The 18,009-nt window shown below is 40.4% G+C and overlaps 1 protein-coding gene across 2 annotated transcripts in view; it reads right to left on the bottom strand.

Moving 5' to 3' along the window:
* Positions 1-3,611: 3,611 nt before the first annotated feature.
* itpr2 (inositol 1,4,5-trisphosphate receptor, type 2) overlaps positions 3,612-18,009 on the bottom strand; it is a 60,667-nt gene continuing 46,269 nt past the window's right edge. For both annotated transcript variants that reach the window (XM_082542810.1, XM_082542809.1), the window contains exons 52-57: positions 16,878-16,964; positions 15,952-16,073; positions 15,672-15,837; positions 15,412-15,572; positions 6,317-6,478; positions 3,612-4,728 (exon numbers count right to left, since the gene is read on the bottom strand). In XM_082542810.1, the coding sequence (XP_082398936.1) occupies positions 4,648-4,728; positions 6,317-6,478; positions 15,412-15,572; positions 15,672-15,837; positions 15,952-16,073; positions 16,878-16,964 (779 nt within the window). In that variant the 3' untranslated portion in view covers positions 3,612-4,647. The remainder of the gene's footprint in view (positions 4,729-6,316; positions 6,479-15,411; positions 15,573-15,671; positions 15,838-15,951; positions 16,074-16,877; positions 16,965-18,009) is intronic.

Below are 18,009 nucleotides of genomic sequence, written 5' to 3'. Positions count from 1 at the left end.
ACATGGCAGCAGTTCCACAGGTGTTGGTGTAATGGTGTGGGGGACATTTTTTGGCACACTTTGATTCGCTTAGTACCAGCTGAGCATCATTAAAATGCTGCAGCTTTCCTGAGTATTGTTGCTGCCTATGTCCATCCCATTATGACCACAGTGTACCCATCTGTTAATGGCTGCTTCTAGCAAGATAATGCACCATGTCACCATATTGTCATCTCAAACTGGTTTCTTGAACATGACAATGAATTCACTGTACTCAAATGGCTTCCACAGTCACTAGATCTTAATCCAATAGAGCACCTTTGGGATGTACAGTTGACAAATCTGCAGCTGTGTAACGCTATCATGTCAATATGGACCAATAACTCTGAGTCATGTTCCTAGCACTTTGTTGAAGCTATGCCATGAACATTTAAGGTAATTCTCAAGGCAAAAGGGGTCTAATCTAGTACTTGCACACTGAGCCCAATAGTGTCTAATGAGTGTATATAGATATCAAATGAAGACTGAACATTGCATTCAGAATAATTACTTGGTCTTTACATTAAAACATGTATTATTATTGCTGAAAACAGAGTAGAGTAAGCTTTACCTATGCTACCTGCAAGTTACGCCAATCTATACATCCATTCACAAGCCACAGCATATCCAGGCAGAAGGGCAGCCTATCATGATAATGTAAAACGTAAAAGCAGGCACTGAAACTTGTTGTTCGTTAACAAAATATGTAGTGATCATAATTTACATGTGACTGCTCACATGTGGCTTTCCTCAAAGACTATGGCACAACTTAAAAAATATTAACTCAGTGTGTCATTTATTGTAGGAATGATTTATTCATTCTGTTTAATGATTTATTCACACATATTGCACGATACACAACTCTGTGTGTGTGTGTGTGTGTGTGTGTGTGACGGCAAACAATATTCTCCATGTGCTTGTTTTCTGTGATATGATGTCAATGCATCATGTGACCAGAAACAACTCAACTTCACTGCCATACAAAGGAAGTCACATGCCAGTCGTCATGAGGCCATGGTTATTTATAAAAATGAGTGTGATGAGGGACCTTCCACCCACCTCTTTGGAAGGTAACAGCTTTCTGTGTGGTCAGTTTGTCTTTCCAGGCAAAACAACAACAAAAAAGCATCGTCTGATATCTGACTCTGGTGGCCACTGATGCTGCTGAGAGTCTTTAGAGAAAACTGCAGAAGACAGAAGATCAATATGTGTATTGACACGAAGGAAAACGATGCACTCTGCATCTCTAAAATAGACTGAACAACATCAAGTGTTTTTGATCATTTTACATGCAGATGCTCTTTATATCCAGCTAAATATGGCTTGATTAATTCTGTGCATTGGTGTCAAAATGCCTTCCAGGCACAGAGGTGTCTCAGATGTTGCCTTATATTTACTGATCTGGGTGTTTTCCTACTTGCTCTAGTGAATACACAAAAGCTAAGCATGTGACTTGAAGATGATCCAAATGTGTCTGAGGTTGTGTTCATAAAGTAAACAAAACACTTCTCATGTGCATTAAAAGGGCTTTGGTAATCACCAAGGATGAAGTTAAGCAGACTGTAGAGTCTAGGCTATTAGCCATTAATAGTAAATGGACATCAAAGTTAAATGGTTTCTCTCCAGGGTCACAGCATAAATATTAGCTGATCAAATTTAGGAAGTGATGCAAGGTGAAGCGGTGGTGTTACAATATAGCATCAAGAGTTTTGCCAGACAGCAGTGATGGTCCTGATATTAGCCTCTCCCTCCTTTCCATTTCTGAGTGCAACACATTCCAGTGAAGCTGCACTTAACCCTTCTTGTCTGCGCAGTGACAGCTGCTCGCCATTATGGCACTGCGTGAACTAATTTTAATGGCTGTCACAGGCAGCAGGAGCAAATGCAGGCCTGCCAGCGTAAACACTGAACTGAAGCCAAGAAGGATGGGCTTCTCTGCAGAGGGTAAATGGCAAGACAGGATAAGAGACCAGTTTACTTTCTGAGACTTGTTAATCATTTCAAATTTCATACAGACGCACAGACAGACGCAGAGACGGGTTTGAGTTCACCACCTCCTCAAGTGATGACTGTGGAATTACCAGTGGGGATTTCCATGTGTGGAAACAAAGCTCAATGTAGCTAATGCTTCAGTTCATTAATGCCGTTAATATTTTTCTTCTTAAAACCATCACCGTTTAGCTTTTGGCGGGGTTAGTTTTTACACCAACATTTTCCAAATTACTTTTAACTATTTTTACATATCCAAGCTGAGGTGTTACAGCTTAATTTGTTAAAACAGGTGCAATTAATGAATAATTGCACCTATTTTGCTTTCCCACCACACGTTCACTGATAGTTAATTACTGCTCTAGAAATCCTGTACAATCTTTTATTTTTGTAGTTTAAAAACTATTTTTTTAAGTACTGAATTAAACTTAAATAAATCTAATTAGATGGATGTGATTATTTGAAACTATTCATTAACCGATATGACGGATTGAAATGACAAGGCTATCTAATTAAACATTTGGTATCTCTGATTGCTAGACAGCTAAGCGTACAGATTCAACACCGCTCACCCATTTAATTCAGCTATTGCACATTTTGAAACTATAGATACTTAAATCCACTATTCAGGGAAATGGTTGCAAACTTTACAAGGTCAGGCAGCCATTCATCTCACACGTGAAGAGCTGCAGACTTAATAAACTACTTGATAAAAATCTGATGATGATTCTGTATTGAATGAAAGGAGGCCTTATGCTTTTTTTTTTTTTTTTTTGCCATTTTCCATCATATTTATTCATGGATACTTATATTATACATAGTCAAAGGCTCATTTAATGTAGACAACATCTTTACCAGGCGCAGACAGTCAGTGGAAAGTTAACTTAAAGGCAAAGCAAGTAAAACAGCTTGTTACAGACAGACGATGAACCACGAGGCCGCACTATACTTAGATATAAGCAAAATTAATAAAGATTATTTTGTAATTTGAATCACGCATAGCTACTCAAGTACAGCACAAGAATAAAAATACTGGGCTTGAAATGTACATAATTAGTCCCCTTTAAATACAAGGGGTGTAGCAAAGCTGGAAGAAGTAAATTTGTCATAACAGTCATGAAACTGAGCCGAAATATTAGCTCATCTAAAAGAAGACGTGACATCTTGCATCCCCCTCATGGACGAGCACAAGTAAGTTGAGACTGGTGTACAGGGGCTCACAGTGAGTACTCATCCATTTCCAACAAGAAGATTTGAACTGAACTTTACTAGAGAGTTGAAACATTTTTCTACACACTGCCTTTCAGCTAACAGTGTCTCAGGACATTGAGTGATGGAGTACGCCACAGTCTGGTGTTCATCTGTGCAACTTTAAAATAACTGCAGACCTCTCAACTGCACTTCACGAGGGACTAGTGAAAATTATTTACACTAAAAGACACTTTATAAAACAGTAGGAGATGGATGTTAGAGCAGATACAGTAAATTACAGTATTAGCTTACATCTCTATAAACACAAGGATGTTCATAACGTAACAAAAAACTGTGAGCTTACCATCTTCAGTCAAGATGTATCAATATATGATTTAAGACCATCAAGAAAGTTTTGCACAGGAAATAAGTTTATTCACATTTATATATATATGACATAGAAATCTGTAAAAGGCAACTGAAGTGGTGCGGTGAATGCGTATTTAAACAGAACAAAGCATTCAAATAATAATAATAATAATAATAATAATAATACCTCAAACCAACCTGTTACTGTTTGCAGTTAAAGGTTTTTACCCTTTTTTTTATTTTAAAAAGTGCACTTTCAGCAATCGCATTTATATATATATGACATAGAAATCTGTAAAAGGCAACTGAAGTGGTGCGGTGAATGCGTATTTAAACAGAACAAAGCATTCAAATAATAATAATAATAATAATAATAATACCTCAAACCAACCTGTTACTGTTTGCAGTTAAAGGTTTTTACCCTTTTTTTTATTTTAAAAAGTGCACTTTCAGCAATCGCAATGTTCCATTTATAAAAGTTAACGAGTAAGGCAGCATGAGTCTTTTTTTTCCCAAAATGCAAAAATACTCGTCCAGTTATGAACCAACAATTTTCTCATAAATACCAACAAAAATCTAAAACGGTAAAATTCTTGATCTTAGTGTGCACACTCTTCCTCTGGAAGCCTGCGAGCCAATCATTGACCTCTGTGGGGCTGGCTGATCAGCACTATGACAGTGGTGGAGCAGAGGCCAAGACAGCTGTCCACAGGCCTGACAGCACTTAACCATTAACCTACCTTAACATTTCCCTCAGCTTCTGTCTGGCACGCTATCACTACATTGGAAGGTGTGTGCTGTGCCTGGTCAATCATTGACAGACCAGTTTTTCTGTACACAAGGGCCCTTATGGCTGAGTGGGCACAAAAGGCACACTGTCTCCAAATAAGGCCGTGTTTGTGTCACTTTGTGTCACAGAAAAGGCACTATGTCTAAAATTAAGCATCAACACTTGCTGGTCCCTTGCAAATTTTGACATCAGTAATTGTAGGTGTACATTTGAGTACAAGTGTTGTTCTCAAGGCTGCAGTTCATGTGTCTGCGTTTCTCTCTGGCTTTATAGTGAGCCAATAGCAGCGCTCAGTGAGTTGGAATGTGATGATTGGGCTGAGGAGGACCCAGGAATCCGAGCCTCTGTTTGTTCTTCCTCTGTTCTGTCATCTGTTGAGGAGAAGGGGAGGAAAACAAAAGCTGTAAGGTTTGTATATTCTGTATGTAGCACACACAGAAGACTTGGTTTCTTGCCATTAATGTAGTAGTACAGATATATATATATATATATATATATATATATATATATGAATAAACTTGCAGTACATGTAGATTTCTCCTCCAAGAGTGAACAAACTGTTTTAGTTTAGACAAAAATCATTGAATTTGTCATTTCAGAAGTTGCACAGTTATTCTACAACATTCTTCTATCAATTTTAAATCGCCTGAGATGTAATCTTCTGCACGGCTGCATGAAAATAACCTTGTTCAACACTGCCGTTATGACTGGAAACTAAAATGTCCCTTGGAAACTTCATTAGAGGACACAGTCATGTGTGGGAGTGTGCAGAACTGTGACCTGCACAGTGGATGTATAAGAGTAAGTGCGTGTGTGTAAATGAATCAGAAATGCTGGTTCACATTTACAGTGGTTTCCAGTGTTGACGTCACAAATGGGGTCCATGGGTTCTGTGAGCCGTAAACTGTATATGCAAAATAAAGGGGGCGAAAAAAAAGCAGGCTGTGCAGAAAGCCACACTGCTAAGTAGCGACACACATAAACCTACACAGAGTCTCAGCTGTGATAGTGTGCAGAGGTCAGCAAAAGGTTGTAATGAAGGAGGAGCTGCAGGAGAACTTTCCTCCCAGTGAGAAACAGTCTTGAGTTCATATCTGGTGTGAGACCTGCAGACCTCCCTTGTGACTGCAGAGCTGTGGTTGGGCCTCACCTAACCCTCCATAAACACACTCACCTCCTGTGGCGTAAACTACACTTTCTGTTTACCATATAGGTGGAGTAGTATTCATGCTAACCCTATGATTCCTTATTAGTCAGAATAGAACCGGCAAACTTAGATTAGAATAGGTCCGCCTGCAGCTGACGCAAAACAGATTCAAAGATAATGCCTTGCCATCTTTGTTCAACCGTGCTGTAATAAAAGACATATTGAGCTGTTACTGGGGGTTACATGAGAGATCCCAGCACACAGCGAGATGTTACCAACTTTACTGCTTGCAGAGGTCGACAGTAGCTGTTCTCTTTTTTTGTTGTTTTTGTTTTTTTTAGTGAAGTGTTATTCTGCCCCATAAGGAGCTGTTTTCACACATTAGGCAGAAGAGGAACAAGGACAGGCCTGTGACTGGAATCACATGCAGAGGAGGCAGGTGATGAGAGTGATCAGTCACACTGCAGCAGCGGTGCTAGTCATCCAAACAGCCAGAGGCTCACTGGCGGCTCTCAGTCGTGTCGACTGCTGACGTGATAGTCACCTGTCGTGCTGCGTTCAGTAGCAGAATCCATCTGCATGAATAAACTGAGAGCATAGGGACTCTGCTAAAGCTATGTCTTTTATGTGACCTCCTCCCCTGTTGGTGTTACGAGGAGTCATGTGATGTGGACTTCACAGCACATGCGTGGCAGTCAGCTACCGAACAAGACGCAGTTTTACTTTGTGCTATTAAGCAGTTACAAAGAGCACAATGCTCAGAAGAGACCTTTTCCACAAGAGCATGAAAAATGCCTGAAGTAGCATTCTACCTGTTCTTTGAGCTCAGCCAGCTGGCCTGAGAGCTGAGCCACCAGATTGGCAGTGTTCTCCAGTTTCTCCTGCAGAGACCGCATCTCATTTTGCTCGTTGTCTCCCTCGCTGCTCACCAGAGACATGGCTCTCATACGAGGGAACCAGTCCAAGTTCTTCTCCTGGAGGAAAGGGGGAGAGAGATGGTATGTATGAGAAACGGAGAGAAAGGTGAAAAGAATAAACGCCTGAAATAAAGCTGACTCAATAGGTCAGAAAGATGGAAGCAACAGTATGTTGGCACACATGCAAGATTTGCATAGACACGTCAGGAGCATTACAGTGCTGAAGCCAGACTGCAGGAGGAGAGTAAACACAGAGGTAGTGGTAAGTGAAGACAGGCATGGAGGTTTAATATTAATCATTTCATCAGAATGGAAGCTGCTCTCCGTTTTGCACCTGACAGTGTAAATTTTTTTAAGCACCATTGCTGTCTCTTGGATACAGCAGATAGCAATAATACACTAAATGAACAGTAACTGGCATTTCAATTCTCACCCACTCCATAAGCACACTGTTGATGCACACAGGAGATGAGTCACTGTCGTCTATCAAGAACACAACTGGGAGTATAGTGTTACTTATGCGCTCGCGCGCGCGCGTGTGTGGTCACATGCAAAACGCGGATGTTTATTTTCTGTTTTTCTAACAGCGCAGCAGCAGCAGAGCAAACACTCTGCAGCAACGGTATAAGAAAACAAGGCGCATGCAAACCTATAGAATTATGTAAAGCGTGACTGTGTTTGTCTCTGTGTGGGTGTGTGTGCTGTTCATTTGCTACTGCATGGATATGTACACAGAAAGGTGTGAGCGAGCGTGTGTGTTTTACAACACGCGTGGCTCTTGTGCAACGCTGAAAGTGAGATAGGTTTCACAGCGACAGACTGCCATCGGCTTATCTTATGTAATATTCTTTAGCCAGTTCTTCTGATAAAAATTACTTAAAAGGTGCTGAGAGTGGGATTTGACTGGCACCACGTTAAGTCTGGTAGGAGGAGTGAGGTATTCTCCCACCTTCTCTTATATAAGAATAAACCGCAGGGATAGAAAGACCGATCAGAGTGCGAGACGCTGAGGACAAAGAAGAGGGCATGCCGTCTGAGGGTGGACAGGGATGTGGAGCGTGTCGGTTATTTGTTTGCATTTCCTCATGTGATCGGTTTAACCACTCTGCTAGGTGAAACATTCGTATCGTGAGTTTACTGCTTTGTCCATTCCTCATCAACAATACAAATGGAAACTCTCAGAAACTGTTCATATCAGTTTTATATATGCTCGCAGTGTCAGATTTTTAACATTCAAACACTGAAAAACTGTTGTGAATTTGACAGTTGTATACAAAATACAAATTTCTACTATATAGACTGAAATCATAATAATAGCACTGGGAATACATGAGAAACTCTTAGTTACTTCGTTACCCAAATCATAAGTGAACCTTCAAAGTAATTTCAGTTTAGCATGCACATGCACTCACCAGAGACTATTAGTTTTACCTTGCTAGCATATTGGTATCACAGCATCACACAGTTGGTGCAGATTTGTTGGCCACTCATCCACGATGAGAATTTTACCACATCCCAAAAGGTGTTCTATTGGATTCAGATCTGGCAACTGTGAAAGCCATCCAGGTGCAGCAGACTAATTTTCATGATGAAGAAACCAAAGCTTTTGTGAACTTTGGCCCCAATTTTCTTTTCCAATTCTGACAGGCGTGGCACCCGGTGTGGTCTTCAGCTGTCGTAGCCTTTCTGCTTCAAGGTTCAGGCTCAGAGATGCTCTTCTGCATACCTTGGTTTGTTGATGGGTTATTTGAGTTACTGCTACCTTCATATCAGCTCAAAGCAGTCTACCATTCTCCTCTAATCTCTGGCAATAATAAGGCATTTTCAACTAAAGAACAAACAATCTTAGCATATTACTTTACAGATGGTTTGGTGGGAAAATCCCAATAGATGATTATTTTGTGAAATACTCAGACCAGCCTGTTTGGCACCAAAAATAATTCCATGTTCAAAGTCACTAAAATCACCTTTCTTCCTCATTCTGATGCTCAGTTTGAACTTCAGCAGGTTGTCTTGGCCATGTCTGCATGTCTAATTGCTCACTGGATATTTAGCAAGCAGCTGAAAAGGTGTAGCTAACAAAGTGGCCACTGAGTGTGTACACACACACACACACACACACACACACACACACACACACACACACACACACACACACACACACACACACACACACACACAGTAAGTAAAAGCATAATATATCCACTTTAAGAGATGCATCAAACAAGCCGTTTTCTAAAGGAAATAGCTTAACTTACATTATACAGATCAGAACAATTGTACCTAATGAAGTGGCCAGTGATGTTATAAACTTTGCATTTTTAGCATTTTGCTAGGCTTTAGCTGACGCCAACATGAAGTATTAAAATTATCACATTTAACTGGTGTTATTATATAAAATCAAAACGCCTCATCTGAGGGTTAGAAACAGAGAAAAAAGGGGCCTGGTGAAGAATGGAAGTGGAGAAATATGATCAAGTACACATATTACTAAAACTGGGTTTAAAACAAGGTTGAGTCTCTTTCACTGAAGTAGATTTATGATTAGGTGCCATTTAGTTGTGCTATCACATAAGCAGACCCTCTTCGCAGAATGTCAGCTTTTATTTTAAATGAGAGGCAACAGCCACTTTAAGTAACATCACTTATCTGAATCATTGTTAGCAGGTCAGTTTAAGTTGTCAGGTTACAGTTTGCTCCATTGGCCATTTTGCAGATATCTGAGTCAGATCACTCTGTAAATAAAAAGGTCCTTTCACTCCTTTACTGTACTTTGTTTTCTATTCCTGTTTTTTCTTTTAACCAGAACAGTCTGTTCACTACTCAGTGCTGTAAAGTATGAATTAAGTCATTCTATAAGAGCTTGACTGAAGATCTTTTCTGATTTAGGCTTCTGGCATCACAGGGGACATAAAATTAAAAAAGGAAAAAAAAAAAAAAAAAAAAAAAAAAAACACACAGCAAAGGCTGTGAGAGCTCAGAGACAAAGCTCCAACATCTGAGGGCTATCTAAAGCTCACTCTTAACAGCTGGATTAAAAAAAAACCTCAAAAATGTGAACTTAATATCATTTTGTATGTGAAGTCCCTCATGTTGCCTGAAGCATTGTTTAATTAAAGAGTTAAAGTTAAACATCCCACCAATGTTTTGTTGCTCTTTATTAGACTGTACAGTAATCCACTGTGGGCTATGCTGCACTGTCTCAATGAGTCAGGCTTTAGTGTCGCTTCATGATCAATTTAAACACATAACTGAGCGTGAATTTACAGACATTCATGTGCTTCTCACTCTGCTGCCGTCACCAGACCACTGTGCGTTTATTTCATCCCGTACGGGTACATACTGTACATACAATCTGTAATATACTCCAGAAAAGTCAGGGTACTGATATAAAAGTGTGGGAACAACCTTAGATGTCACCAAAGACAAACAATGTATAATCAAATATCATCAACGCTCCAGGTTCCAACCACTGTGTTGTTGTTGTTGTTGTTGTTTTCTTTTTAAAAACCCAGGCTTAAAGCATAGGTTTTAATCATGAACAATAATGCTATCCATGTAATTCTACAGGATTCATTAAACTTCCTGACATATCTGAAGGTATTAGACATGCTGTAAGCATGGAAACAGACATTTATATACATACAGTACAATAAAAGGACATATTCATTAAAACAGTGCAGCCTACTGGATAAAATTAGTAGTTGAGAGTCGCTGGTTAGCTAAAAGCATCTTTCTCAAGATTTATTTTTAACTTAAAGTATCTGTGCAGTAATGATTTTACTTGCTTTACTTTAATTATCAGTTAAGTATGCAGCACATAATTATTAAAGTGCTATGAAATATGTTTTTTGTATTATGTGTCACAACTCCATGGATCCTCTACCCTACACGCTTGACTTTGAGGTTAGTCAAGCTCAGTGAGGTTAAAATAATGGAGTTCAGCCTGAATGACGTAGCTGCACAACACGTCCTTGTGATCAGCAGCCACAGAAGAGTGTCAAAGTATACAATGACACAGCACACAACAGTGCACCAGACAAGCATACACATATCACTGACACACACACACACACACACACACACACACACACACACACACACACACACACACGTTCTTGACTGGGACATTTAACAAAAAACCACAGCAGTACTTTCATCTCATTAAGCAAATTCTAACCTCTGTCCTCAGTTTACATCACAAATGCCGGCCCTTCGTTTGCTTCTTTTATTAAAGGCAATGCGTTGCATGTGTGTTATATCAGAAATAAAGGGTTCATGATGTGACAGTGACTGTGTACATGTGTACGTGTGTGTACGTGTGTGTGAGAGAGAGAGGGAGACAGAGAGAGAGAAAAAAAAGAAAGGGACAGGGGAGCACGTGCCAGGCAGGGCTGAGCTATTAGCAGGCCACTTGAGATGGGTTATGTAACGCTGTGGCTGCTGCAGTACTTGCTGGGCCTGTAGTCGCTGTCATAATTTTACACACAAACACCCGCACACTGACTCACATCCACATGCACAACACCGTCAGAACAGTCACAGTGTAACAAGATCCTACTTTTTTTCTTCTTCTTTTTTTTTTGGCTTTGCACCACATCACTTTATCCTACCAGATGAAATCATTAGTCAGGAGCTGCTTGTGTGTGCCTGCATGCATGTGTGTTTGAGGTCATCAGGTTACAGCTCTGTTCCATCACTGGGAGGGCAGTTTAGTTCATACAGCAGCTGCTGCCAGTGTTACCCTAAAACTGTAGTGAAGTAGCGGAGAATAGAGTTAAAAAACAAAAAGATCCAATTAGTAAACTGGCACCAGCAGTATTTCTACCTGAACATCACATCAAGCACAACTCTGTGTTGGGATGTGGAGAACACAAACGGTGCAAGCTGCTGCAGACATCTGCATCATGGACTAGCACTTCTCTCCAATTCAGCTGCTCTTTTACAGCTTACGTCAAAACACCGACGCTTTCTCTTATCAAGACTAAGTTACTATGTGTGAGCAAGTGGAGCAATTTAATACAACATTTTAAGATGACGGGGCAGCAAAGAGACAGACTTGTTTAAAAAACAAAAAAGCAACAACGAAAAAACAAAACAAAACAGGAATCCTAATCAAGGCAGTACAGTCTGAAACATGAGTCCCATTATGCCCTAGCAGAGCAGTTTATTGCATTTTTTAATTAGATCCTTACTGTCTGGTATATGCTCACACAACTTGTGTATCTTCTGTTCAAAAAAATAAATCCAAAATAAGACTAGTTAAAAAGCTGAAGTTAAGGTAAAGTAAGCAAACAACTAATACCCTAAACATATACCAAACTTAAACTTAATGAATGTCAGAAGCTGAATGCATCAGACAGAAAAACTATTTCTGGAGATTTTAAAAATGTAAAACTCTGCTTTCAGTTCCCTGTGCAACCTGCACTTAGGTGAAACCTGCACCACCTGCACTCTGAGTACAGCACAACCTCTTTATATTTATTCTGACATGGTGGTAGGATTTTATATGAAAGATTGCAGTAAAGCATACAAGCGCTGCACAAACAAACTGTACGCAACAGGCTGTTTGTTTAGTTGTCCACGTGCGTGCGCATGTGACTGTGTGGGTTCTGCAACACTTAAGAGGTGTTAATATGTAAAACCCAAAAGAAGTTAGAAGTTCATTTAAAAAAAAAAAAAAAAAGGTGATTCTTTACAAATCAATTTATTCACAATAATATTAATATTATCTCATTCTGAATTTTATGGCAGCAACATGTCTCAAAGTTCGGATAGAGGCAACAAGATGCTGGAATAGAAAGTGGTACTAAGTAGAAAGGGGTGGAACAACATGCAGCTGAACTTCTCAGAAGTAAAGATCGGTAAAGATTGCACCAATGTGCAAAAAACTACATCTAAAAACTGTGGAACAGTTTCAGAATAATGTTCCTGAATGTAAAATTGTAAAGATTTTGAACATCTCATGACCTACAATCAAAGGTTTTTTCATAATCTCTGTGTAAACGTCTGGATTCCTGTGATCTTTAGGCCCTCTGGTGTCAGTGCACTGAAAACAGGCCTAAACTGTCAAGGAAATCACTGTACAGCCTCAGAAATGCTTTAGTTCATGGTGTCATCCACAAATGCAGGTTAAAGAAAAAAGAAGAAGCCAAATGCAAACATGATCCAGAAATTCTGTTGCCTTGTCTGGGCCAAAGCTCATTTAAAATCGTCTGACGTAAAGTGGAAAACTGTGTTCTGTGATCGGACAGATCGATATTTGAAATTCTTTTTAAAGAGAGCAGGACCATCTGATGGTACGGGGGTGCATTAGTACCTATGGAATTGTCAGCTTGCACATCTGCAAAGGCACCATCAATACTGAAAGGCATACAGCATACAGATTTAAGAGGAACAGATGCAGATGATGCAGAAAAAGCCTTACATATTTTTGCATATTTCAGCAAGAAAACATACTGTAGCCATTGAAACAGCATGGCTTCATAGTAGAAGAGCCAGGTGCTGGGCTGGCCTGCCTGCCTTGAAAACATTTGGTGTGTCATGAAAAGAGAAATACGACAGACGGCCCAGGACTGTTGAGCCGTTAGAATCCAGTATCAGACAGGAATGGGACAGCGTTCCTCTCCGAAAATTCCAGCACCCAGTCTCCTCAGTTCCTAAATCTTCACACACTCTTGTTAAAAGAAAAAGGTTGCTGTGTGCGTGCAAATTCAAAATTGGCTCGTGTTTCTTCAAATGGTGCATTTTCTTAGCCTAAACATTTGATATGTTTTCCATTTTCTGTTGACAATAAATTAAGGGTTTCTGAGATTTTGTTTTTAAGTAGAATTTACACAATGTCCTCACTTTTTTTTTTTTTTTTTTTTTTAAACTGGGTTTGTAAATTCCTGACTCATCATTGCATCATCACCCAGCAATACCTTGGCCTGGCATCAGAGAACCGACCTGTTGGAAGACCTGCTGATGCATATTAATTCAACGTCTATCACCTGTTTGTTATGCAAATTGTTCATTATAATGCCACCATTCTTATGCCCATCACGGCTGAATGTTAATCACAAAATGTGCCATTGTGCTCCAAGGCTTCATTTGAATCCATTAACCTAACAGCAACACCTTTAGTTGCCCTTACATCCTTCAACTTCTTGTCTGTGTGTCAGTGCGGCAAGTTGGTACATTGATGATAATAGACCTGGACTGGGTTTAATTACTATTTAACCACACTGTGTCCCTGCAGGTTAGGAGCTCAGTATGGTGAGGACTACCTGAGTATAGAACCCCATCTCTCTCCAGCAGCGAGGGGAAAGGAGAATAAATTGGGATGCCTGGCACAGTCCTAGAGGCTCAGTCTCATTTTTTGATCACTCGTCTGCTGTAGAGGATCACGCTTCTATAGCACACTGTGCAAGTCTGCTAACTAAAGAGGCTGTGCATCTTTAAGGCTCTAACACAAAGACATCTGTATGCTCATCTGCTTGGTGCAGCTTGCCAACAAAATATGAATTAGGGGGTGAAATGAATGTGTTTGTTTGTCCATATGTTCCTGGAATAATAAGGAGGCTTGGGTGTGTTTATGTACCACCTTAAAAATGTGCAGTCTCAAATTCCTAAATCTTTACACTGCTGTATGTCTCTTAAACGTGATCTGTATAAAGAGAGTTAAGCTATTTTGATCAGACAACAACTTGTGAGATGTACCTGTTAAAGTGGATCTATTACGCTTTGACTTATTGTGTGTGTGCGCATATACACTAAGTGGCCACTTTGTTAGGTACATCCGAAAAATGGCTGATTAACAAGCAGCCAATCACATGGCAGCAATTCAATACATTCAAGCATGTAGATGTGTTCAAGACAACACGTTCAAACTGAATATCAGAAAGAGGAAGAAAGCTGATATAAGTGACTGAGCATGGCATGGTTATTGGTGCCATACAGATTGGTCTGAGTATTTTAGAGAAATCTGCTCACACTCACACACAGAAAAAAAAACATGGATCCATCCTGCCTTATATCATCCATTCAGGCTTCCGGTGGTGGTGTAATGGTGTGAGGATGTTTTCTTGGCACACTTTGAACCCTTTAGTACTAACTAAGAATGGTTTAAACACTAATGTAACCCTAAACACCAAAGCCTAACCGAGTACAGTTGTTATTAACCATGACCATACCTTTATGAGCACAGTCTGCCCACCTTCTGACAGCCGCTTCCAGCAGGATAACTCGACATGTTAAAGCTTAAATCATCTCAAACTGGTTTCTTGCACATGACACTGTACTCAGACAGCCTCCACAGTCACCAGATTTCAAACCAATAGAGCACATCTGGGATGTGGTGTAATGGCAGATCCTCATCATGAATGTACGGCCAACAAATCCGCAGTAAATGTGTGGTGCTATCATGTCAATATGGACCAAAATCTCTAAGCAATGGCTCCAGCATCCTTTTGAATTTATGCAATAAGAATCAAGGCAGTTATGAAGGCAATAGAGGGTCCAACACAGTACTAGCAAAGTGTAATTAATTGTGCGTGTTCATATTAAAGCTGGCCAAAGTTTCAGATAAGGTTAGCATATGAGGACGAGTAGAAATGATCCCTCTGAGCGGCTCTGTTTTTTCTACTCGTCACTGTAAAAGATCAGAGTGTGTCCGCTTAGCATCGTCATCTCAGACACAGAGCGCCGGCTGTGAGCACGGCAGCCCCAACCGCTTGCTGCTCAAATCTTCTTTTTACGAGAAGCTTTCAGTCAAGCTTTTTAAGCCCACTTAAAAAGTTTGTTTTATAAAGTGGGTGAACTGACACACTGCACCAAAGCCCAGCATAATATAAATAAGAATAATAACTGTTTTAGTAGATTCTGAGAATAAAAATATGGATGCGTAAATGAGCATAATGGGTCACATTTAAAGAACATAAATCTGCATTACAAAGATACACTGTAACCATTTCCTGTGTGTATAGTGTGTATATATTTGGCCTACTTACTGCAATCATTTTGTTTACGTAGCTCTCAGGACCAGTGTACTCGGTTGGATCCTTCACTCTCACCAGAACCATGAAGTAAAGGTAGTGCCACATGTTGTGTTCAGACTTGATATGCTCCTCAAAGGACACCGTTTTGTTATCAAATTTGTCTCTTTCCAACCCTGCAAGATTATACACATTAGCTCTGTTATGAATTCTACCTTAGACCATTTTGTCTATCATAGGCATGCTAGCTATACCACGAAGCTGTCTGTACACACCACAGATGAAACAACTGGTTTTGAGGATTTCTTCCTTCCCCTGTTTCTCACTCCTCAGGTCTGCAAAGGTGTCAATGATAACACCAAAGATGAGGTTGAGAACGATGATGATGACAACAAAGAAAAACAGAAGGTCGTAAACCACTCGAGCTGCAAATAGTGGCTCCTGGAAATATGGAAGAAACGCAGAATTTTATTTCAGGTTTTTCTTCAGACAGAACACACAATGAGAAAATGCCATTTTTCTGTATTCCCTGTATTCGTTTTCGGCTTGTCCTACCTCTTTGGAGGGTCTCCTGAGAATATCTCCCACACCACCTCCATTACGCAGGCCCTGGTTCAATACAGTGATTATACACATGAGCAGAGTGTCGCACACCCGCTCGGTCCCATCATCTTCACCTAACAAGACGAAAACACAGAGAAAAACATGTGATGGAAGAAATGGAGAGAGAGAGAGAGAGAGATAGAAAACCTATAAAAAGGGAGATTTTATCAAGAGGACCTTTGGTGTCTAATGGGATAAATGTGCACCTTTAAATTTGTGTTACATCTGGTATGAAATTACACAAGATTGGACTGACACGCAATACTGTTGTTCTTTAAAAGTTCTTCTTAAAAGGTGCTTCCCTTTTCCATCATTACATTCTGCTCATTTGATAAATTGTTTTTATTAATCTCACAGTGAGAATATTTATTTTTATATTAGTCTTAATTTTATTAAACTGAGCTAGAAGAGTTGAAGAAGATTTTAGTTCATGAAATGAAAACAACATTCAAAAACAATTTGACCTAATTCAGATAAAAGTGACTGATAATAAAACACCTCCAACTCCTACTGTAAATGAATAAAGCCACGCACAGCATGACTGCTGAGGAGAAAGAAGAGGTGAAGGATGTGGCTGAGATCACGTGTGTGCCCTTATGGCGCAGGTGATCCGTGGAGACGAAGGAGAACAAACAGGAGTAGGAGTCACCCGCCCTGCCTCATCAAGTTTCTTTGTGTGCACAAACTCAGTGTGTGTGCATGCGTACGTGCTTATGTCTCAGTATGTGTGTTAGTAACCTTTCAGGAAGTGATTACTGCTGGAAAGGTCACATACACGCCCACCACCCCAGTCAAAACACAAAATCTTAAAACTTATCCACTCCGTGACTTCCACCATGGGTAGGACATATTCAGTTTAATTTTACCCCAAAACCTACCAGGAACAGATGTGGGTGTAGAAGCAGGGCATCTCTCATTCAAACATGAGCCTGCAACCTCGCTGTTGCTCAATAAATCCCTTTTTCCTACAAGAACAACAAAAACATGGGAAGTTTGCGTCAGTGACAACAGCACTAAAAATTTCCATATGAAAGGTGACGATTAAATTATGCTCCTGCATTAAACCTTCTTCCCGCTAATTCTCATCAGCGCTGGTAGAAATCAGCAAGAAAGATATAGTCAGACATTATGTAAACTGAGGCAGCAGCTGCTGGGTGGGCGGTGAAGTGTTGCTGAAAAAACCTGAGCAAATCATTTGCACATCGGCAAAGCCCCGAGCAGCAGAGGAGCCGCACCGCCTGAGCGTGATCTGCTTGGGCAGACAGGCAGAAGAAAGAACTGTGCATCTGGACCAGAGTGTCACCAAAAGAGCTTTTTACAATGATAGTCTGGAGAACTGAGGGCAGGTGACAGGAGGTTTAGGAAGGAGAAGAAGACGACAACTTGGCGGGACAGGGGAGCACGGGGGGGGGGGGGGGGGGGGGGGGTGTGCAGGGGTCACAGCTCTAAGTTGGCAGAAGAGTGTAAAGGGTGCTCCCCAGTTTTGATGAAGCTCCCTCACGTCGTATCTCCACTCAGCCTTCAGCTAACATACAGAGAGGCGTGAGCCCAGCTGGTTACATAACCCACCACTGCTCGGCTGTGTCTGCTGTGCTCTATTCAGCAAAACACAGGATGGCGCGGCCACCAGGTTATGCAACAGGTGCACATGTGCTAGCAGGATGTCTTCCTGACCGTGGGTGCTGGAGCTCATTAACACTACCCACACTCTCCACAGTGTTTTCAAAACATGTGTCTGGGTATATAAATATATATATATATATATGGCTTACTCTAGATGGTCGACAATTTCTATGGGGAGATTATACACAAGAAAATGCTGATTTGATCATTGTAATTAAGAAATTATAGATCAGATCAAAAGTGAAGGGAAAAAATGAACTCGCTGGATCAACTAGCATCCAGCAACTCCAAAATGTGAACAACTTTGTACATTCCGTTCTATGATTTACACAAATTCAGAAAACGAAAACACAGCTCACTAACAAATCACAGATGTTCATGGCTGGA

The sequence above is a fragment of the Aulonocara stuartgranti genome (genome assembly GCF_965226115.1).
Source record: "Aulonocara stuartgranti genome assembly, chromosome: 7".
NCBI lineage: Eukaryota > Metazoa > Chordata > Actinopteri > Cichliformes > Cichlidae > Aulonocara > Aulonocara stuartgranti.
Note: the sequence above shows the minus strand (reverse complement) of the source record. Positions and strands in the feature narration are given on the sequence as shown.